General features: G+C 43.0%; 1 protein-coding gene across 4 annotated transcripts in view; it reads left to right on the forward strand.

The window, feature by feature from the left end:
• The window catches only part of TNFAIP8 (TNF alpha induced protein 8), a 234434-nt gene extending 227217 nt beyond the window's left edge, over nucleotides 1-7217 (forward strand). For all 4 annotated transcript variants that reach the window (XM_069753437.1, XM_069753417.1, XM_069753408.1 and 1 more), the window contains exon 2: nucleotides 5982-7217. In XM_069753437.1, the coding sequence (XP_069609538.1) occupies nucleotides 5982-6550 (569 nt within the window). In that variant the 3' untranslated portion in view covers nucleotides 6551-7217. The remainder of the gene's footprint in view (nucleotides 1-5981) is intronic.
• Nucleotides 7218-24967: the final 17750 nt, after the last annotated feature.

Raw genomic sequence — 24967 nt, forward strand, 5'->3', positions numbered from 1 at the left:
CTTCTCAGTGACGTCACCACTCTCCAGACTCTCTGGCTCATTCTGATACTCCATAGACTTACATTGTCTTACAGATTATGAAGAGTGGTGACTCAGAAGAGAAGCAGAGCAGCACACGATCCAAGAGATGGTGGCGGTAGGGGAGTATATTGACACACACAATACATGCACGTATACACAGATTTATTAAAAAAAACTTAATGGTAGGGCGTCTTTAAAGGAATCTGTCACCAGAGGCTTGTGGGGGCGCCTCTTTAAGTGCAAACATGCAGCCCAAAAAATGCATCTCTGTCGCCATTCATACCAGTGTCCAGATCTTGGCTGTGACCCGCTCGGATTGTCCATGAAGTGGAAGCGCATAATAACTTCAATGGAGACGGTGTGGATTTTGTTGGTTACCCAAATTATAATGGGAGTTTACTTAAATAGTAGGAGAATGTAATAGTTTGTCGCTGTCGTGTTTCTTTTCCAAACAGTTGCTGCAGGTATGCAAAATCATGTTGTTAGCTAGATTATGTGCAACCGCAACTTCCTAAATCAATTCTTAGCAAATTGTGGCAACATGCAACATTCATCGTTCATCACTTCTGTCATTGCTTCGTTTCAGTGTGTTAGACACTCCTGACTGACAGGATGGCACCTTGGTGGCAATTGGCTTCCCAACCTGATCGCATTGAATTGAGGTCACGCTCATCACCATTATGATTGATTAATGAAGTGTGACACTACCCAAAATGCATAAACTGTGTTGCGTATCCAGTGTCAAACGGGGGTGCAGGGGCCCACCAGTAACATCAACTCCAGGGCCCCAGTTTTCAGCTACATTCAAATATGACTTTATCCTCATTGACAAATTTCTGTAGCGATAAACTGGGTTTATTGTTAAATTAATAAGATGGCGCCTTTGTCTGTACCTAGTGAATCAAGCATATAGTGCCAAGTGCTGCTCATATAAGAGGGTGGTGGCCCACTTCTGCACAGAGGCCCACCGGAGGATTCTCCTGTTCTCCGGTGTGCCAGTCCGAGCCTGTACGTCTCTCATGGTTGTATCTGTATTCCAGCATTAGCAGACTGACTTCTTCTGAGGTTAGTTATCACAACTAATGGCGGTGTTCTGTTTTGCACGCACAGGGTGGACACGTTTTCTGTTTCCACAATGACCTTTTCTGATATTATGAGTAAATAAGAAATGCTCTGTCACTGAACATAGGACTCGGCACAAGGATGCTTGGATACTCGTTCTGCCACCTACAGTTCGGCAATAGTTTTGCAACTCGTGTTTTTTGTCACTGGCTGTACATACTGAATATATACAGATTATTGAGGCAAGCCAAAGTGTATGGGGGAGAGGGGACTATCCGGGAATACACGAATTGGGTAAATAACTTCAAGATGAAGGGTACCAGTGCATTTGGTAGTTATTTTATCTCCCCCTCTCACATACAGATGCAATGAAGATTAATCTGTATTTCAAACATCCTCCATATACTTTAGTTTACGATTTCCATACGCAAAACAGATAAAAGTATATATTGTGTTTACCATATCTACTATATAATTGTCTAAGGGTCACTTCCGTCTTTCCTTCTGTCTTTCTGTCTGTCTGTCACGGATATTCATTGGTCGCGGCCTCTGTCTGTCAAGGAAATCCAAGTCGCTGATTGGTCGCGGAAAAAAAGCCACGACCTATCAGCAACGGGCACAGTCCAGAAGAAAATGGCCGCTCCTTACTCCCCGCAGTCACTGCCCGGCGCCAGCATACTCCCCTCCACTCACCACTAACACAGGGTTAATGCTGGCGGTAACGGACCGCGTTATGCCGCAGGTAACGCACTCCGTTACCGCCGCTATTAACCCTGTGTGTCCTCAACTTTTTACTATTGATGCTGCCTATGCGGCATCAATAGTAAAAAATCTAATGTTAAAAATAATAAAAAAAACAAAAAACCTGCTATACTCACCCTCCGTTGTCCGCCGAGCCGCACGCGCCTGCCGCCATCTTCCGTTCCCGGCGATGCATTGCGAAATTACCCAGAAGACTTCGCGAGACCGCTAAGTCATCTGGGTACTTTCGCAATGCATCCTGGAAACGGAAGATGGCGGCAGCTGCGCGCTCATCGCCTGCGCCAGATCCGAAGGTGAGTATGTTACAACTACAATGGGCCCTCGGATCCGAAGGTGAGTATGTTTATTTTTTATTTTTTAACCTGTGACATACGTGGCTGGGCAAAATACTACGTCACTGGGCAATATACAGTACTACGTGGCTGTGCAATATACTACGTCACTGTGCAATATACTACATGGCTCTGTGCTGTATACTACGTAGCCGGGCAATATACTACATGGCTGGGCAATATACTACGTCACTGGGCAATATACTACGTGGCTGGGCAATATACTACGTGGCTGGGCAATATACTACGTGGACATGCATATTCTAGAATACCCGATGCGTTAGAATCGGGCCACCATCTAGTACACTATATACGCCCATGTGAATAACCCCAGAGAGTAACATTAGCTCCTTATTAAAGGAAGGGTACAGATGAGCTGTGATGCCAGGATACTGACTTCTGCGGCCATCAATTGGCTACAGCTGACGCAAGTCAACAAAGACAAGGAGTGCCTACAGGAGGCTCACCACTGGATCGCTGGGGAATTAGAAAATATGATTGAATCTTTTGAAATTTGATTTCACCATTTTTCCCAATAATTATATTGGCTGTGAAAGTACTTCAAAGCCTCCAAATGGCCTTAAAAACATGCATGACAGTATACTCTCTTCTTCACAACCCAGTTGTCTTTATTTCTGTGCTGATGCTTTATCTGTGTAGTTTCCAAAGTGTTTTATGCTTTTCTCTCCCTATCTCTATGGCTAATCTGTGAGCTAGGATGTCCTCTAACTATCCAGATTCACCACAAAATGGCTGCTGCATTTCCTGCCTCTGCTTTTATACAGGCTATGATAGACCCTCCTGATTAACCATGTGGTGTGATGGCTGCAAGGCATTGTGGGGAAGCCCTCCCAAGGCTTTTTCTTACTGATCCAATATTCTGCAACATGTAAAACGTCAGCAGCCAATTTAAATGATTCGCACAAAGCGAATTGCAAATTGTTTGCATTACAAATTCAACATGTAAATTTCCTCTTCAGAGAGGAAAAGGACAAGAACACTAGTGCCACCTATTGGAGATAGCATATTTAAATGCCCAGTGGAACACTACATGGCTGATAAGTCTCCTTACGCAAACTTTCACTCTCCACAAGGAGAAATGTTCCATTTTAGACCCTAAAACACAAATTCTATTTGCATTTAATCAGTTTGCTCATCTCTAGTAAATAGTATTGGTTTGGTTTGGGTTTTTTTACAGTATGGCAGCCAATTTTTGTTTAAAAAGAGATATTCACCAAATCACAATTTGTTTTTTGTGTTACTATGTTGTAGGAGAGGGAGAGACAACCTGCACACTCGGCGGTCCGGGTGCAGAGGCAGTTGCATGTTGCCGTTTACAGCGACACTTTACCATGTTAGTAATGGTACGACAAGACAGGAAATATAGTAAGCAGAGGACTGTACATTTATAATCTGACCTATGACTTGTATGAAGTAACAATAGGAAACAGATCCTCTCTACAACTATTAAAACTGAAAACGGGAACATAGAAAGAGAAGTGCTGCGGAGCGGAAGTAAAGCAAAGATGGCAAGTCTTTGGTGTAAATCAATGGGTGCTTTTTTTTTAGGAGCTTTTTCAGTTTATTTTTACATGGATTAAATACATTTGGGATTCTATTCTAAGGAGCTGGAACATTCCTGCTTTTCATTGTGATTGGTGTTCTTGACTTTTATTATCGCACCCCTACAACTTCATTCTCCGGAGAAGGGTCGCCTCTGCAGAGGTTTTTATTGTAGGCTTAACATCTGATAGCGGGGGGCTAAGGAGACACGAAAGATAATGGGTCACAATTTTGTTATTTTAATTCAATAGATTCTGTGCTATGGCCGCCGTATTATGTGCTTCAGTGTAGAAATGATTTCATGTTACAGAAAATAGTCTGCAGGTTCCAGGTGATTTTGAGGGCGATATAATACATTTATTTCACAGGTCGGTTTATTTTTCATTAAGTTTGTCTTTGTTGCTGTGTCTTGAGAAAGCTGAGCAGCATAAACAATTCTACCCCAGCAAATCAGTGTCCTCACTGCTGAAAACTACAGCACACTGTTAGGGGTGATGTACTACTAGAGGATTGCTTGGAGGACACAATGCCATTCTGCAGCCACCCACACACCCTTCACCCCACACACACACCCTTCACCCCACACACACACAGCCCTCACCCCCACCCCACACACCCCCTCACTCAACACCCCCCCTCACCCCACATCCCCCCTCACCCCACACATACCCCACACATACCCCACACATACCCCACACCCCCCTCACCCCCCCTCACCCCACACATACCCCACACACACCCCTCACCCCACACATACCCCTCACCCCACACATACCCCTCACCCCACACCCCCCCCTCATCCCACACACATACCCCACACATACCCCACACATACCCCACACACACCCTTCACCCCACACACCCCCTCACCCCACACACCCCCTCACCCCACACATACCCCACACACACCCCTCACCCCACACACACCCTTCACCCCACACATACCCCTCACCCCACACACACCCTCACCCCACACACACCCCTCGCCCCACACACACCCCTCGCCCCACACACACCCCTCGCCCCACACAAACCCCTCGCCCCACACCCACCCCTCGCCCCACACCCACCCCTCGCCCCACACACACCCCTCGCCCCACACACACACACCCCTCGCCCCACACACACACACACCCCTCGCCCCACACACACACACACCCCTCGCCACACACACACACACACCCCTCGCCCCACACACACACACCCCTCGCCACACACACCCCTCGCCCCACACACACCCCTCGCCCCACACACACCCCACACACACCCCTCACCCCACACACGGTTCCACGGCCATCTTTCACTGTACAGAAGGCTTTTTGGTGCGCTCACCGTGCTTCAGCCCACTGCATTTTGACGTCGCCCTAGCAACTGTCATCAATGAACTCTCCTTACTAACTGACTAAACCAGGACGTGGTTGCCATTTACTGGCCCTGACACCTCCCATTTTGGGCTGGACCAATCACCAACTGTCTCCTTTCTCTGTCTGCCCCAGCAGTCTTTTGCTGGGCAAACATCACCTTTCACTTATTTAACTTCAGTTGCTACCTTCTAACAGTATGCACTGAACTTCCTATATCTAATGTGCCCCCAATTAAATCTTCCCCCTTTCTAACTTAATCCCCAAGTCCTATGCTATGCTTTATATACTCTAAACTTAACTCTAGACTTTCCCTATATACTATACATGAATAACTTGCATTAATCTCAATACATTACATTAACCGCAAACATTAATGCCTATGAAACTCTATGCAGATTCACATATTAATATAGTCACAAAAATGCAATAAAACCATCTTGGTACAAACACAGTTTAAAGAGGGAGAGGCATATGCCAGCCCCTGTCACACCCTTCTGTCATACTCCACTCCGCCATCAGATATACCTGCCAAACAGAGACCAAAGGAGCACTCATGAACCATGAGACTTACAGAACAATATAGATACATTTAGGTTGTACATCAGAGGCTTTTATATGGTAAAACATGTATGAGGCCTTGGAGGCTGTGGTGTATGTTTTGGATGACATTACTTAATATTCATCTGACCCTCAAACCAAAACATTAGAACCCAGTAGCATAATTAATCACTTTAAAGTGAGGTGGGAAATTGCTGGTGAAGGTCTGATCATTGAGGTCCCATGTTGCTTAAATTGTTGGTACATCTGTATTGAACAATAACATTTCTAAAACTAACGTCACTGGTATATTAATACTGGGTTTTTTTTTCTATTTTAGTGGCAACAGATTTTTTCAGTTCCAAATATCTGGCTGTCCAGGCCCAGAAGAAAATTCTTGGTAAGATGGCTTCCTCTAAATACATTGCAACATCCTTGATTGACGATACAAGTGGAGAAGTGTTGGATGAGCTCTATCAAGCAACCAGAGAGTTCACCCAAAGCAAGAAAGACTCAGAGAAAATAATAAAGAATCTCATCAAGATAGTAATAAAGCTGGCAGTCCTGTATAGAAATAATCAGTTCAACCAGGATGAGATAGCACTTATGGAAAAGTTCAAGAGGAAAGTCCACCAGCTGGCCATGACGGTGGTCAGCTTTCAGCAGGTGGAGTATACATTCGACCGCAATGTGCTCTCAAAATTATTGAATGAGTGTCGGGAGCTTCTTCATCAGGTGGTTCAGCGTCATCTCACTGCAAAGTCTCATGGACGCATCAACAACGTGTTCGATCATTTCTCAAATTGTGAGTTTTTGGCAGCTCTGTACAACCCATTTGGACCTTACAAAAACCATCTTCAGAGACTTTGTGAAGGTGTGAACAAAATGTTAGACGACGACAATATTTAATGATGGGACGTTGGCGTCTTTGAACATGATTGCTGGGAAATTCAATTTTGAAACTGTTTGCCACCAAGGCGTAAGAGACCATTGATTAAATGGTGTTTTATTTGCTGATGGTAACACTGGAACCAGATTGTCATACAATACCGCTTACTGGTTCTTGCTGGAGAGTCGTTACTAAGCAGTGATTCTATGCAGATACGTTCCCTCTACATGCTGAGTGTGCCCTAGGTTGTAAGTGGAAAACGCCACCAACGCAGTGAATTACTCAGAAATGGGAATCTTCCGAAGAATTTCTACAAATGGATGGGGGGGGAGATGCTATTTATGGCCTTGCCAAAAATCTTTCAGTACAAATGATGTGTTTTTCCGTGTAATGTATAATATATATATATGCCATGATTCTTTATGCATTGTTTCTTAATAATTGAATGACAAGGCAGCTTTCTTTGGTCTTTGCTTCTGTTCTCCAATCTTTGTTTTGTAGGAACTATATCCATACAGATCTGCTGTCATGGAAGTGCATCGCATTTTATGGGATATTATTATTGATACCGATATCCTCATTGTGAAAGGTTCTTAATTTGTATATGTAGACCGCAGAATTGCACTTTCTTAATGCCCTGGACAAACTGTCTTATGGAAAAAAAATAAAACAATCTTTCCAGTCAGAGATTATTATCATTATTATATTACAGCACTCACTAGACTTGTTACACTGGGTTGGCGTTACTTTTTTTCTTGCGATGTTCTACTGCCTTACAACCAATCTAACTGGATTGAAACCCCAGATAAGGACTTCTGTTTTAGCCCATGGATGAGGGTCTTTTCGGGATAGCAGCATCCATAGGACAGGGACCTATAAGCAGAAGGCGACAGTCACACAATGTTTTGGTGTACATTCATAGTATCGGCACAGTCCTGCCTAAGACACTAGTGTCCATTGTGTATGTGCAGTATACATCACAGATGGCAACAAATACAACTGCATAGCATGTTATTGCATCAGCGCTATAGTCTGGCATGTGGTCACTAAACGCTACAAGTAAAGCCGTACACTAAGCGCCTGTCACTACTTTAGGAAGCAAAAAGCATATGCACGTCCAGTTACAATGTTTAACATTCTAGGTAATTTCACAAAAATATTGAGGTTTTTTTTCTTTTTTAATAAGAAATGAATGATTTGGTTAAACTAACTTATTAGTCCCAGTAATGATGGTCATCTACTGAAATTGTTTCACATCCAGTGATGGTTGTAAGGTTGAGTTCAGACAGGGCTGCAATGCATCAAAAAGAAGGTGCTTGCAAATTCTGATCAGGGCTTTGGATTTTTTTATTTTTTCCTAAAAAAAACATTAGCAGTAGCCTGGCATTTTTTTTTGTCATCGAGCCTTCTCCCACTTGATATTGATAATTCCCCACTGAATTACACGTTACGCCAGGTTTATGCAATATTTTGTATGTTCCTTATTACACCTAATATCGTGCAGATTTATTTTTCAGAAAAGAGCCAGGTTAAAGGTCCATGTTTAAATAAATTGTGGTTACAGGATTATTAAAAAAAAATAAATCCAAAAGCGGGAATAACTTGCTGACTGCAGAGGGTCTGACTGATAGGACCCCAACCGATCCTGATTGGGGCTCTGGAACTCCAGAAATGAGGCTCTGCTCCAATCATTTTCTATAGCACTGCTGTAAATAATAAAGCTCTGAACTCTGCAGTCCAATAGGCAATTAATGAAGCAGATGCAGAGTGTTCCATTCAGGAGTGGGACTACAGAAGCCCCATCCTTGGGGTTCCAGGACTCCAATCTCTGCATCTGGCCCATGTATAAAGGCTATTTACTGCCTCTGAGCTATTAGTGTATGGGGTTGTACTTCACTTTGGTGTGACTTATATTAGTGCGAGTTTGTATGAAATCAAATAGCAAAAAAATTATAACTATTTCATCAGATGCCATATTTGAGGAACTTCATAAATAAGACACCCAGTGTATCCGTGTACGGCCTCTACTTCCTCTGTATTCATGTTCTATTCTGCATTTTACACCCTTAATAGCTTGTCTTTAAAGTAAAACATCAGAATTTAAGGTACATTTTTTTCTCAGCTTACCCATAGACACTGTGTGGTGATATTTGTAAATGCACCCTATGTACATTTATATAGTTTACTATCGATTGTGCAGCACATTTACTATTTAATTTAGGGCTCATTTATACACGAGTTTTTCACTGACCGCTCACTGACTGTTTTATAAAAATGAAGCATGTCATGGTAATACCAAAGCACCCTGGCAGGATGCCAGTATTTGGAGAATTGTTTTAAAATGTGAAACATGGAAGAAGTTAAATAAAAAATGACCTTCACTGGTAACACCTTTTTATATATTGAGTTGATTTTTGTAGAATCTTCTAAGGCAGCGATCCCCAAACCTTCTTACCTTGAGAGCCACATTCAACTTTGAGAGATGGCCGCAAGCCACCATTACCGGTATGACGACAGCAAAAGCTTGTCCACAGAAAGCACACTAAGATCTTGTACCACCTTCCCATATAGGCAGTATACTTGCATTCAAGAGTTCCTAATTTACTCTCATTTAGTGTTGAATCAAGCACACTTTCCATACACTCACGTCCAGCTTCAAGCTCCCCTCTGACGAGCAGTATCATCCTATTCCCAGCTTGCTATTTTTTATTTCTGAGCCCCATCCCATATATACTGTATTTTTCGGTCAATAAGACTCCCCAAAAATTTTGAGGTGGAAAATAGCAGAAAAAAGATTTTTATAAGATGGGGATCCGTCTTATTGTCCAAATTTAAGGTATCTTAACTTAGAGCCAGGGGTGGTACAGTGGGGTCACATAAGGCAGGGTCCCTTCCTCAGGAAGCTGGCAGTGCCAGAAGTGGGGCAATGCTGCAGTCCCGGGGTGCAGTGCTGCGAGTCAGGTGTTGGCGGTGAGGCAGAGCTGGAGCAGGGTCCCATCATCAGGATGCCGGCGGCGGCAGAGGTGTGGCGCTGCTGTGGCGGTGGGCGGTGAGGAGTGCACCTGAGCAGGGACCCTTCATCAGGATAACAGCGGCAGAAATGCGGCAGCCATTTTCCTGAAGCCTCCGGCGGCCCACGGCTTCAGGAGGATGTCTTCAGGGAAACCGGTGATGCACTGTGCTCACCGTTGACACCTCCACATTTCTGACGCCTGCATCCTGAAGAAGGGACCCTGCTCAGGTGTACTGTGCACCACCTACCGCTGCAGCATCACCACACCTCTGCCGCAACCCGGCAGTAAGCCTGCGTTCACACTATGAGACACCCCCCATTTTCCTCCCAAATATCTTTGAGAAAAAGTGCATCTTATAGTCCGAAAAATGCGGTATATAATATGCACATCCAGATCTTATGTACAGGGCTACGCACAAAAACTCTAAATTTGGACACCTGCTCACCATAGCTGGTTGCTAGACCAGCTGCTAAGCTGTCGGAGAGCTGCGTGCCACAAATCTTGGGCCTGGCAGCCACATGTAGCTTCTGAGCTACAGGTTCAGAACCCTTGTTCGAAGGGTATATAAAAAACCTTGATGGCTTTTTCATATATCCTTATCATATTAATGCGGTCTACAAATATCTCAAGGGCTGTCAAAGTTTAGAAGGATCAGCTTTATTCTCATTTGCACAATGAAAGACTAGAAGCAATAGGATAAAACTGAATGGAAGGAGACAGATTAGATATTAGAAAAAACTTTTTGACTGTGCGGATGATCAATGAGTGGAACAGGCTGCCACGAGAGTTGGTGAGTAGGGTTGAGCGAAACGGATCGTTCATTTTCAAAAGTCGCTGACTTTTGGCAAAGTCGCGTTTCGTATGACGCGCTTGGCGCCATTTTTTTTTTCAGCCAATGAAGGGGCGTGGGCAGAGTGATGACATAGGTCTTAGGGGCGTGGACGCCTATCGCCATGTTGTCGCTTGTGCGCTGTAGCGATTTGCACTGTGTAACACCAGCTTTTCAGTTCAGGAGAGAGAGAGAGTTTTTTCTGTACACCTTTTGAACATTTTTGCAGTGTTTTTTTTATTTTTTTTAGAGCTTGGGTCATTATGGATGTGGTGATAACAAATGTGCACTCATATTGTAGTTATGTCCCCATATTGGAGATATGGCCCCATCCAGGTCCCCATATTGTAGATATGTCCCCATCCAGGTCTCTATATTGTAGATACATATAAGAAAAACCTGGCACTCAACTTTATATAGGTGATATTTTATTATTCCAAGCGGAGGTGCAGTAACAGCAAACGTTTCGGTCATAAACACATGACCTTCATCAGTTACTGTAGGTTACAAATTATGAAAATATATGAATTGGTAAAAAAATTAAATAAAGTATATACAAAAATTCATGGCATTACAATGGAGAAACATGGTTCAGAGAAAACAAGTACATCATGACAGTCACATGAAGAGTCAGAGGAAAACAACGGAAGTACATACCGTAAAGTGAACGAGGGTGAATGTATTAAAGATTGAAGGTAGGGGACGTGACATCGATGTAGAGCACCGGTGTGAGAAAAAGAATATCTGCATACCCCTTTAAAGGAAGGCACTGGTTAGAGTACTCGGGTATGGGCTCCCAGCATACAGCAGCGCTCACTGACTCCCACTCACTTCCGGTCTTCGGCGTCTCCACGCCCCCTCTCTGCACATAACATGCGGTACTCAGACGGCACACTTCAGACAAGCGGTGGACTACGCGTCTGCAGCGCCACAGCAGGGTAAGCTATCGTAGCTATCTCCTTCCACCTCCCTGACCCCCTCTAGATGGGCAAACAAGCTAATAATAACCTTACCCCAATACAGGCTGCGCCCATACCTGAGTACTCTAACCAGTGCCTTCCTTTAAAGGGGTATGCAGATATTCTTTTTCTCACACCGGTGCTCTACTTCGATGTCACATCCCTTACCTTTCATTCTTTAATACATTCACCCTCGTTCATTTTTTTCAGCAATTAGCACTATAGTCTGTTAAACAGAGCTAACACTTACTTCACCAGCAATCACTTTACGGTATGTACTTCCGTTGTTTTCCTCTGACTCTTCATGTGACTGTTATGATGTACTTGTTTTCTCTGAACCATGTTGCTTCATTGTAATGCCATGAATTTTTGTATATACTTTATTTAATTTTTTTACCAATTCATATATTATTTTCATAATTTGTAACCTACAGTAACTGATGAAGGTCATGTGTTTATGACCGAAACGTTTGCTGTTACTGCACCTCCACTTGGAATAATAAAATATCACCTATATAAAGTTGAGTGCCAGGTTTTTCTTATATGTATCACTACGGTTTTGGAACCTACCTGGGCACCATTATATAGAACTGTGCACACGTTTTTTTGTTTATTCTATATTGTAGATAGTCCCCCATTCAGGTCCTCATATTGTATTTATATCCCCATAGTGTAGTTATGTCCCCATATTATTATTATTTATTACTAGCTGAAGAGCTCAGCGTTGTCCGGGCACAGTAACGAACTGTGGTTAGTTATAACAAATTATAATGATTATCCTCCATCCCATAGTCCCGTGCCCATATACCCATCATACATATCCTTCATCCCATAGTCCAGTGCCCATATACACATGCTCCATCCCATAGTCCCTTGCCCATATACCCATCATACACATCCTCCATTCCATAGTCCCATGCCCATATACCCATCATACACATCCTCCATCCTATAGTCCTGTGCCCATATACACATTCTCCATCCCATAGTCCCGTGCCCATATACCCATCATAAGCAGCCTCCTCTTTTTTTTTTTAAATTTAGATATGTGTCATGTAGCGGAGCTGCCCCCTCTCACTACTGCGTACACATTGCTAAAGCCGACCATGGACGGCCACATGTGCCCGCTTCTTGTCCCACCCCCCGTGATGCTGAAAAATTAAAGGGGCCGGTAAACGGGCTGGCAGCCCCCCCAATATGTGGCTCACTGGGAAAATGCCCGAAAGGTCAGATTAGCAGTCTGGTGCATGGTCATGTTTAAATTAAACCCATAATCACTGTCCAATTATTGAAGTATTTTCGTTTTGCACAATACTCTCCTATTTCAGGCTTCATTAGGGTGAGGGAAATCCTGTGGAATCTGGCAGCACTAAATCATATCTGATTGTATAACCAGGGATTACAATTATCGCTGGGACTTATGCAATCAATGTGTTTGTTTCATGGCTTGGTTCATGCTTCAGGGGTTCCAGCCTGTAGCACTAATTTTGATATAAAAAGGACTGGAAGCTGCAGAAGTTGCTCATGGTATGTGCAAACCTTGAACAGCTTGAATAGCACACAAATCGTTGGTATTACTGGACTCGGGAGAGCTAGTAATTTAAACCACATGGAAAAATTCTAGGCTGGACTAATTACATTAAATTAACTGTGGGAACAATCATGGGAAACTATGTTTTATTGCATTGTCTGCTTCTACCCACAAAACTAATTTTGTCCCACGGTAAAACAATATAACGATATTGGTAGGCGAACAGATATCTCCACCCAAATATGTTGTATTTCATTATTTATGATTTCATGAGATTCGCAATAATGAAAAAAAGGCCAAAGTTCTCTCCTAAACATAAATGTGTTCTTCTCCCAAAATGTGTACTCTCACTCATGTCCCCTTGTACTTTTTTTTGCACCTGTGGTGCGATTCTATCATGCAAGAGAATCGGATGACACTCTTATCAATCTCTGACAGAGTTTGAGATAAGTGTCCTTAGCATAAACGCTTTGGTTCTCTCGCATGAGGGAATATATGCCAGTGTGAGCGAGCCGAAGAAAAAGTCAATCAGATGATTGTGAGTAAACTATAAAGCATAACCTTTAATAAAAGGAAAATCACACATGGTAAACTTACCAGTGTTGGATAGACAAAAACCAATATGTCCAGTCCAGGGTGATGGATAACATATGACAGATATTGTCACTATACCAATGACAGACCATTTAGAAATAAGGTGACAGTGGTCAACGAAAGAGTACAATCTGTACCTCCATCACCACTGGTCAGTGTGCTGAATGCCAGGTCCACCACTGGGATGCTGGTACCACTGGCCTTATTTAATTTGATGTGTGCATTACCAAACCCTTGTGACCCTGAAAGAATGAAACTTGATGGGTGGTACGCAGGGCGACTGCATAGGATTAGATGCAGACTGCCCTTGTTAGGGTGGGAACACAGGACCATTGTGCTACCAATAGGGCTCAATAGGTTCATCTCCAAGCTCCACTTGGACATTTTATATATATTTTTCTGCCTATTCAACACGTGTAATTTTAATGATTTTTATTTTCTATTCATTAAAGGTTATCTTTTATAGTTTACTCACAATGTGTTGTTCTACTAAATTCTCATGTATGAGAGCCTCGTTCTGGCTCTCATTGACTTACATTGATTTGTGACTTCCGAATCGCCCAGCAAACACTGGAGTGATCCGGCATATCACAAACTGCTGGAAAATGACCGGGGTGCTGCCAGAAAATGTCTGAAATCAGTAGCTGGTAAACATAATGCTAGTGACAGGGGCCTTAGATTAACAGCACACTTCAGTGCTTCAATAAAAAGAAAAATGCTGGAGAGGTGCTCTAAATTATTTTATATTTTATTAATTCAGACAGTTTTGTACACGGTTGTAAATGAGTGAGGCCCCCCCAGCCTGTTTTCAGGAACCGTACTGTAATCAGTATCAAAAAAGGGGATGGTGAACAGGAGAGGTCAGCTCACCATTTGCAGTCTCCTGAATGAGTCCAACGCACAGAGCCACCTTGGCTTAGGCGTGCAAGTTCCAGGGAATGAAGAAAAGAAGGTACTCCAGGGTAGGAAAATATAAAACTTCATCTTTAATGAAGGCGCTATATGGATAATATGTAGGTCCCAGAGAGCTACCAACCGAGGCGTTTTGACACTCAGATCTTAATCATGGAGTGATTAAGACCGGAGTGTTGAAACGCGTCGGCTGGTAGAACTCTGGGACCTATTGGTTATCCATATTGTGCCTGCTGTTATGAATATTCTCAATTATAGACAAAATGTTATATTTTCCTACGCTTCTTTTCTTCATACTGTAATCAGACCTACATTAGCATTTCCTAACCTACATTTGGTGGGAGCACATTTCTTTGTTCCTCACTGCAGGGGGCTTCCCTAATACACAACCCTGCAGATAAGGTACCTTCACACATAGCGATATTGTTAACGATATCGTTGCTATTTGTGACGTAGCAACGATATCGTTAATGAAATCGTTATGTGTGACAGCGACCAACGATCAGGCCCCTGCTGGGAGATCGTTGGTCGCTGAATAAAGGCCCCTTCACATTAAGCGACGCTGCAGCGATACCGACAACGATCCGGATCGCTGCAGCGTCGCTGTTTGGTCGCTGGAGAGCTGTCACACAGACCGCTCTCCAGCGACCAACGATGCCGGTAACCAGGGTAAACATCGGGTAACTAAGCGCAGGGCCGCGCTTAGTAACCCGATGTTTACCCTGGTTACCATGCTAAAAGTAAAAAAAAACAAACAGTACATACTTACCTACAGCTGTCTGTCCTCCAGCGCTGCGCTCTGCTTCTCTGCTCTCCTCCTGTACTGTCTGGGAGCCGGAAAGCAGAGCGGTGACGTCACCGCTCTGCTTTCCGGCTCACAGCCAGTACAGGAGGAGTGCAGAGCGCAGCGCTGGAGCACAGACAGCGGTAGGTAAGTATGTACTGTTTGTTTTTTTTTACTTTTAGCATGGTAACCAGGGTAAACATCGGGTTACTAAGCGCGGCCCTGCGCTTAGTTACCCGATGTTTACCCTGGTTACCAGTGAAGACATCGCTGGATCGGTGTCACACACGCCGATCCAGCGATGTCCACGGGAGATCCAGCGACGAAATAAAGTTCTGGACTTTATTCAGCGACCAACGATCTCCCAGCAGGGGCCTGATCGTTGGTCGCTGTCACACATAACGATTTTATTAACGATATCGTTGCTACGTTACAAATAGCAACGATATCGTTAACGATATCGTTATGTGTGAAGGTACCTTAAAGTCCAGAACTTTATTTCGTCGCTGGACTCCTGCTGACATCGCTGGATCGGCGTGTGTGACACCGATCCAGCGATGTCTTCACTGGTAACCAGGGTAAACATCGGGTAACTAAGCGCAGGGCCGCGTTTAGTAACCCGATGTTTACCCTGGTTACCATGCTAAAAGTAAAAAAAAACAAACACTAGATACTTACCTACAGCCGTCTGTCCTCCAGCGCTGTGCTCTGCACTCCTCCTGTACTGGCTGTGAGCCGGAAAGCAGAGCGGTGACGTCACCGCTCTGCTTTCCGGCTCACAGCCAGTACAGGAGGAGTGCAGAGAAGCAGAGCGCAGCGCTGGAGGACAGACGGCTGTAGGTAAGTATCTAGTGTTTGTTTTTTTTTACTTTTAGCATGGTAACCAGGGTAAACATCGGGTTACTAAGCGCGGCCCTGCGCTTAGTTACCCGATGTTTACCCTGGTTACCGGCATCGTTGGTCGCTGGAGAGCGGTCTGTGTGACAGCTCTCCAGCGACCAAACAGCGACGCTGCAGCGATCCGGATCGTTGTCGGTATCGCTGCAGCGTCGCTAAATGTGAAGGGGCCTTAAGTGCCTCTGCCCAACAAGGGGTCTGATCCCATGAGAGGTAGAACAATAAGCCACATGTTTGGTTTGTTGGTGTTGAGTTTTGTGAATGGCGAGCATCTGCTGCTGTGGCCAGGTACTGTCCAGGAACCGTGTATGGACTATTGAAGATAAGAGATCAGTTGCCACGTGGGATTATGATGTCTTGCCACCCTGCTGGATTTGAGGAACTAATCTAAAGACTTTTGTTACATTTTCCTTGACGTCGGATTACAAAGTGGCGCCCCTGAATTCCTGAATTTGTTCCTTTTGTGTAGCCACATTGCAGACTCTAAGGCAGGGGTCCCCAACTCCAGTGCTCAAGGCCCACCAACATGTCATGTTTTCAGGATTTCCTTAGTCTTGCCCAGGTAATAATTGCATCACCTGTGCAATGCAAAGGAAATCCTGAAAATATGACCTGTTGGTGGGCCTTGAGGACTGGAGTTGGGGACCCCTGCTCTAAGGAATGATATCTATGTTTGGTGTTATTTTCTCCCAGTCTTAATAAAGCTGTTTTTCATTGTTCACCAGCCTGCTCTCCCTGTCTGCTCTATCACACACCCTGTCACAAACTGGTGGCAGCAGTAGGATCAGAGCAGAGCTAAATGGAAAACAGCAGCCCTGCAATGAATGGAACCAGAACCTCAGGATACAGAAATTGGACTGTGGGGAACTTAGAAACAAAAGCCAGTGAATTAGGGGTCCGTTACAAAGGACTATCCAAAGATCAACTAATTAAGGGTTTGGAAGGAACGAGCCTTCAAGATTGCACAAGAGAGGGATTCCAAGAGCAATTGGAGGAAAGAATCATAGGATCATAGAATGTTAGAGTTGGAAGGGATCTGAAGGATCATCATGTCCAACCCCTTGCCCAAAGCAGCACAGGATTCCCTAAACGATCTCAAACCAATATCTCTCCAGCATCTGTTTGAAGACTTCCATTGAAAGAGAACACCCCACCTCTTGTGCCAGCATGTTCCACTAATTGATAACCTGCACTGTCAAAAAGTTTTTTTCTAATATCTAATCTGTATCTTATCCCTTTCAGTTTCATTCCATTGCTTCTCGTGTTTCCATGTGCAAATGAGAATAAGGATGATCCCTCTACACTGTGACATCCCTTCAGATATTTGCAGACAACCCTAAAGTCTCCTCTTGGCCTTCTTTTTTTGCAAGCTACACATTCCCAGATTCTTTACCCGTTCCCTGAAGGACAAACTTTGCAGTCCGCTCACCACCCTAGTAGCTCTTCTCTGCAGTTGTTCTAGTTTTTCAATTGTTTTTTTTTTTAAATACTTGTACTGCGGAGGTTGCATCTCTTCCTTTGATGCGGGCTCCAGCGGTGAGCCCACATCAAAGCCGGGACATGTCAGCTGCTTTGTACAGCTGACATGTGCCTGCAATAGCGGCGGGTGGCATTGCTATCCACCCACTGCTATTAACTAGTTAAATGACGCTGTTCCTAAAAATATATACCGTATATACAGTATATATATATATATATATATATGTATATATATATATATATATATATATATTGTTCCTATAAATATATTTCTTTATCTAAATTTAAAAAAAAACAATAAAAGCACACATATTTAGTATCGCCGCATCCATAACGACCCGACCTATAAAACGGTCTCACTAGTTAACCCATTCAGTGAACACCGTAAAAAAAAAAAGGGCAAAAAACAACGCTTTATTATCATACCGCCAAACAAAAAGTGGAATAAAACGCGATCAAAAAGATGGATATAAATATCCATGGTACCGCTGAAAACGTCATCTTGTCCCGCAAAAAACGAGCTGCCATACAGCGTCATCAAAGAAAAAATAAAAAAGTTATAGTCCTCAGAATAAAGCGATGCAAAAATAATTATTTTTTCTATAAAATAGTTTTTATCGTATAAAAGCGCCAAAACATAAAAAAATATAAATGAGGTATCGCTGTAATCGTACTGACCCGAATAATAAAACTGCTTTATCAATTTTACCAAACGCGGAACGGTATAAATGCCTCCCCCAAAAGAAATTCATGAATAGCTGGTTTTTGGTCATTCTTCCTCACAAAAATCGGAATAAAAAGCGACCAAAAAATGTCAGGTGCCCGAAAATTATACCAATAAAAACGTCAACTCGTCCCGCAAAAAAAACAAGACCTCACATGACTCTGTGGACCCAAATATGGAAAAATTATAGGTCTCAAAATGTGGTAACACAAAAAATATTTTTTGCAATAAAAAGCGTCTTTCAGTGTGTGACAGCTGCCAATCATAAAAATCCGCTTAAAAACCCGCTATAAAAGTAAATCAAACCCCCCTTCATCACCCCCTTAGTTAGGGAAAAATTTTAAAAATGTATTTATTTCAATTTTCCCATTAGGGTTAGGTTTAGGGTTGGGGCTAGGGTTAAGGCTACAGTTAGGGTTGGGGCTAAAGTTAGGGTTAGGGTTGGGACTACAGTTAGGGTTAGGGTTTGGATTACATTTACGGTTGGGATTAGGGTTAGGGGTGTGGTTAGGGTTACCATTGGGATTAGGGTTAAGGGTGTGTGTGGATTAGGGTTTCAGTTATAATTGGAGGGTTTCCACTGTTTAGGGACATCAGGGGCTCTCCAAACGCGACATGGCGTCCGATCTCAATTCCAGCCAATTCTATGTTGAAAAAGTAAAACAGTGCTCCTTCCCTTCCGAGCTCTCCTCCAACATATGGGGTATCAGCGTACTCAGGACACATTGGACAACAACTTTTGGGGTCCAATTTCTCCTGTTACCCTTGGGAAAATACAAAACTGGGGGCTAAAAAAAAATTTTTGTGGAAAAAAAAGATTTTTTATTTTCACGGCTCTGCGTTATAAACTGTAGTGAAACACTTGGGAGTTCAAAGTTCTCACAACACACCTAAATAAGTTCCTTGGGGGGTCTAGTTTCCAATATGGGGTCACTTGTGAGGGGTTTCTACTGTTTAGGTACATTAGGGGCTCTGCAAACGCAATGTGACACCTGCAGAACAATCCATCTAAGTCTGCATTCCAAATGACGCTCCTGCCCTTCCGAGCTCTGCCATGCGCTCAAACGGTGGTTCCCCCCCACATATGGGGTATCAGCGTACTCAAGGGAAATTGGACAACAACTTTTGGGGTCCAATTTCAACTGTTACCCTTGGAAAAATACAAAACTGGGGGCTAAAAAATAATTTTTGTGGAAAAAAATTTATTTTTATTTTCACGGCTCTGCGTTATAAACTGTAATGAAACACTTGGGGGTTCAAAGCTCTCACAACACAACACATGCAGCTGCAGCGCCGGACACCCGATTATCGGGAGAGCTCCAGATATCCAGATTCCCGCTGCAGCTTCTTCAGTAAGCGCTATAGCTTGCCGAATAAGGACGGAGGCGACGATATTCACTCATCTCTAGACACCAGCAGGTTTGATTTCCGATTGCTTCCCACAAATGTGACATTTTTTCTACACCATTTTTTACTTTATTTCTTATGCATCTGCTTTCATTTAATTTGGTGATGTGACCCAGCAACGTTCTTTTTCTACGTTGCATGCACTTATGCACTTTATACTTATCCTGTGGCTCACGCTTTATTATTGTCATCGACTTGATGCTATGATGCAAGCATGGTGCCGTGAATATGGGTCGTTGTTTCTACAGGCTGCTTGACCTTGTTAGTTTATAATATTTTCTAGCTTGGTATATTACACCCACGGATTTACTGATACGTTACTCAGGTTTTGCTATATCCATATTTTATAAATTGGTGTTCCGACCAATCTTTAGAGCCATATACCGAACTTTGTTTTTACTGTTTATTTGAGGATTGTTGTTGCCATATTGTGAGCATAACTTGTCATCTAACCTTGTTTTATTTTTTTAAAGTGGGTTAAAATTGTTTGTGTTTTTTTTGTATGTTTTGTTATCAAATAAAACTAAAAATTGTTCGCTTCACATTGGGTGATCCCTATTTCTCAGTATGCACTTTTCTCTTTGTGTAATCAAAACCTGCATTTAGGCCGCAGCTTCTTTCCTGCCAAGCACTCAGCAAAGCCGCCCAATGTGAATTTACCCTAACTGTCCCTACTGTCGGGAAATACAATCTGTCACTTATAACGCATGTCACAATACAGCAAAACGTGTTTCTTCAAGGGCGAATGTGGGCATTATGTCCATCTCCTTGGCATTGCCAAAGAAGCCTTTGGTCCCCTTTTTTCCTGAACTTTGGATTGTGGACCCCAGTATTCATTCAGACATTTATCAATTATTTCTGTGGATAGGTGATGAATGTTATTTATAGAAACCCCCATGTACTTTTATTTTCCTTGTATTAACAGATGAGAAAAAAGGAAAACATAAGAGAAGTCTGCAGAGAACAAATATCAGTTTGATTTGTGACCCACCTCACACTATTACGTGTAATCGAGCATCTCTCCATCCTTCTAGTTGCGCCTGGAGCTTTTGGGAACCAATTTATAGCCAGAAAAAAAAATCTTTGATTTGTTTGTAACATCTTTACAAGATGGCCTTAACAACGGCTCACATATCATGCTATTCTGGATTTATTATCTGGTTCCTTACCAGATCTTCACTGTATCATATTGCTTTTATTTGTGAAGAGGTTGAGCAGATCCAGGGCTCAACATCCATCTGTCCATTTTCATATTATCTTCACTCATGAAAATGTCACTTGCTGATCCACATCCTGACCCGCTGTGACACAAAATCTAAAGGATTACAGTGCGGTGGGAGGAAAAGCAAAATGGAACTGAAATCTAACCTGGAAGAGATGGGCACTGCGACCTTACACAGCTTTTAATGACAGCAGCATAAAACCTGAACTGCTTCCATTACAGCTCACAGTGATAATTTCATTGTCTGCAGTTTTCAAAATCAGTCCTGCCATTTTGGACAATAAACCCTACATGTTCTGTACCGTGTGTTGTTCCAGCTTGTTCTGTGAATTGAAAAATCCCGTCCACAACGTTGCTTCTGTAGTGTGCTGCTTCGTGGGAACATGCTCAGAGAATGGGCCATGCACAATAACATATTTCGCACAATAACATATTTCCCACAATATAAATTATTTTTTTGCTAAATGAAAAGGAATTTTTATTGCCCAACAAATATTTTTTGGAGAATAGTAAATATAATTGTAGCCCCGACCATTGTTAGCTAAGAGGGACTTTGAAGAAGAAAATAACCAGGTTTATATTGTAGCAATTATTATTATCAAGCGTAAAATCGTTCACGTCATTAGAGATAATTATTACTTCTATGGTCAGATTTGTGTCTTTTTCCTGAAAACCAACATTTTTTAGTAGAACTCACAGTACATAAATACGCCTCATCAGTCGTATGACCGACATTCACACGAGGAACACTAAAACTAGAAATGAATGATCAATGAAAGAAATATAATGGCACTCACTGTGAGTCTGCAGCATCTTCTGCATGATCATTAAACTGGCTCATAGAAACCCTGCAGAGATCAAAGGGGTTAAAATGGAGCTAGTGCCTAGTGACTTCTTTGTCTTATTGCAGACAGGGCACAGAAGCAGAGCAGGGGGTCCTACCACATTCTGCTAGGCTCAGAAGTCTGTAAGAAAGTGAGAAAAGAAGGAGGGGGCATTGCTGGTCCCCTGAGACACAGAGAGGATGTTTTTATATGTCCCAGATATATATTATACAACAAAATACAATCAAAAGAATTTAGATAAAATAAGTAATTGCTGGGACATTGTTTTATTTCTTTGTTGATTTTCTGTGTTTAGTGTTTCATCTCTAAATATGAATTTAAAGGCTCGCTCATATAAGAGGAAAACAGGGCCTAGTGCTATGCAATATTTTACCAATGTTATTCTATGGGGCAGCTCAGATCTGCAATTTTTTTTTCTGATGACAATGTAAGAGCGGTGGACTGTACTGTCACGTTCCTACTAGTGATGAGCGAACGTGCTCGGATAAGGTGTTATATGAGCACGCTCATGTCCTAATCAAGTATTTTTGGTGTGCTGAAAAAAAAAATGCTCGAGTCCCCGTAGCTGCATGTCTCGCAGTTGTTTGACAGCCGCAACACATGCAAGGATTGCCTGTTTCTTAGGCAATCCGCCCATCGGTGACCCTGTCACTTGATCGTGGGTCAGCGATGGGTTGGTATGACAACCAGAGGTCTCCTGCAGACCTCTATGGTAGTCACTGCCGGATTGCTATGAGTGCCGCCCGGTGGTCGGCGCTCATAGCAAGTCAGCAATTCCGCAGAGAAATTCTGAGCTATTGTCATTCCTGCCAGCTCCTCCCCGGTTGCCAACCTCCGCAGTCCTCTAGTACTGTTGCCCATTACTAAGGTTCCATTTGAACGCGTAGTGATGGATTGAGTGGGGTCCCTGGTGAGGCCCGCAAGACGACATCAATATATACTGATGGTACTAGAATATGCTACCCAGTACCCAGAGGCGGTATCCTTAAGAAATTCCCCAGCAAAGTGTATCTCTTAGGAGCTGCTCCATATCTTCTCTTCTACCAGGCTGCCAAAGGAGATACCGACGGATCAAGGGACCACCTTCACTTCGAAGATCATGAGGGAGTTGTGCAAGACATTCCAGATTTCACAACTCGGAACCTTAGTGTACCATCGCCAGACAGATGGACTGACAGAAAGGTTTAATAAAACCTTGAAGGCTATTCTGAGGAAAGCAGTTGAAAAGGACGTCCGAGACTGGGACTGTCTGCTTCCCTATCTGTTATTTTCAGGGAAGTTCCCCAAGTTTCCACAGGCTTCTCCCTGTTTGAACTACTCTATGGCCGACAACCTCGAGGACTCCTGAATGTTGTGAAAGAAGCTGAGACCACAGCCTATAGAACCGTGGTTGAGCATATTGTCCAGATGCAAGAGAGGATGGCCAACTTGATGGCCATTTTGAGCTTATTGTGAGGATAGGACCAGCTTGATATATCACCACCCTGGACCTCACTAAAGGATACTGGCAAATTCCTCTGTCCAATGAAGACAAGGGGAAAACGGCCTTCTCGACGCCAGCCGGATGTTATCAATACGTCAGGATGCCGTTTGGGTTGCAGGGAGCTATGGCCACTTTCCAGAAAGGCATGGATCGGATCTTGGCACCTCACAAAAAATATGCAGTGGTCTACCTAGATGACATCGACATATTCGTCCAGGACTGGAGAAGTAATCATGGGAAAGTTCAGGCCATACTTGATGCCCTAAGGAAGGTAGGCTTTGCCATCAGTCCTCAAAAATGTGCTATAAGGATGGAGGAAGCCAAGTATCTGGGCTAAGTTGTAGGTAAAGGTGAAATAAAACCTCAAATAAATAAGGTGGAAGCAATCTAGAGCTGGCCACAGCCCCTCTCAAAGAAGCAGGTTAGGGCATTTCTAGGTATTGTGGGTTACGGTTATGGAAGATTTGTCCCTTACTTTGCCATGATAGCAGCCCCGCTGATGGATCTTCTGAAAGGGAAGAAGTTGGCTATGGCTAACTAGTCCCTGGAAGCTGAGGTGGCCATCCAGGAACTGAAACTGATCCTTTGTAAACAGCCGGTTTTGGTGGCGCTGAACGTCTCCAAAGAGTTTGTGGTCCAGAAGGATTCATTGGATGTTGGGCTGGGGGCCGTTTTATCCCAGGAGATTAACAGAAAGGTACACCTCAGTCGAAAGCTGTTCATGTGTGAGAAGAACTACTCCATAGTGGAAAAAGAATGTTTGGTCATTAAGTGGGTGTCAGACACTCTGAGGTATTACCTGTTAGGTAAAAGGTGCAGGTTAGTGTCGGACCAAGGCCGTGCATGTGCTGCTCAGACGCTGCTGGTGTCTGAGAGGAAAAGACTCACGTTTAAACGGGTGAGTCCGTGGTGTATATCCACTGGCTATTTTCCGTTGTATTCTGTTATACCTTTTGTTTACCTGGAAGAGGCTGTTTTAATTTGTTACCGCTGTCGGTTTATGAGTTGTTAATAAAACCACCTGATTGTTTGAATCATCGAACTAAGTCCCATGTATGAAACAGTGTCTACCTCTGAGCCGATTAACCACAATATGCATATATATTGTGGTATGGGAATGTATATTGTGCAATGTAGGCGTGGTATAGGTTAAGATTTAAGATATAAGATAGACTTGGTAAGCAATGTAAGTGTATTATTTTTAATGTATATAGTGTGATAAGTGATATAATGCATAATGTTGTGAAGGTGATCTGCCCAGCTACATACTGCAGGGATAGACCACAGTGGGAGGGATAAATCCTGGTAAAAAGGGACTGCATCCTGATGGTTGTTCAGATAGGGCAGTACTGTATCCAAGGTCAAGGGTGGTTTGCACGTTATGGACCGGGCCAATTTTTACAATTCTGACCACTGTCCCTTTATGAGGTTATAACTCTGGAACGCTTCAACGGATACTGGTGATTCTGACATGGTTTTCTCGTGACATATTGTACTTCATGATAGTGGTAAAATTTCTTTGATATTACCTGCGTTTATTTGTGAAAAAAAACAGAAATATAGTGAAAATTTTGAAAATTTCGCAATTTTCCAAATTTGAATTTTTATGCAATTAAATCACAGAGATATGTCACACAAAATACTTAATAAGTAACATTTCCCACATGTCTACTTTACATCAGCACAATTTTGGAACCAAAATGTTTTTTTGTTAGGGAGTTATAGGGGTTAAAAGTTGACCAGCAATTTCTAATTTT

This window comes from Ranitomeya imitator, chromosome 1 (assembly GCF_032444005.1).
Source record: "Ranitomeya imitator isolate aRanImi1 chromosome 1, aRanImi1.pri, whole genome shotgun sequence".
In the NCBI taxonomy this organism is placed as follows: domain Eukaryota; kingdom Metazoa; phylum Chordata; class Amphibia; order Anura; family Dendrobatidae; genus Ranitomeya; species Ranitomeya imitator.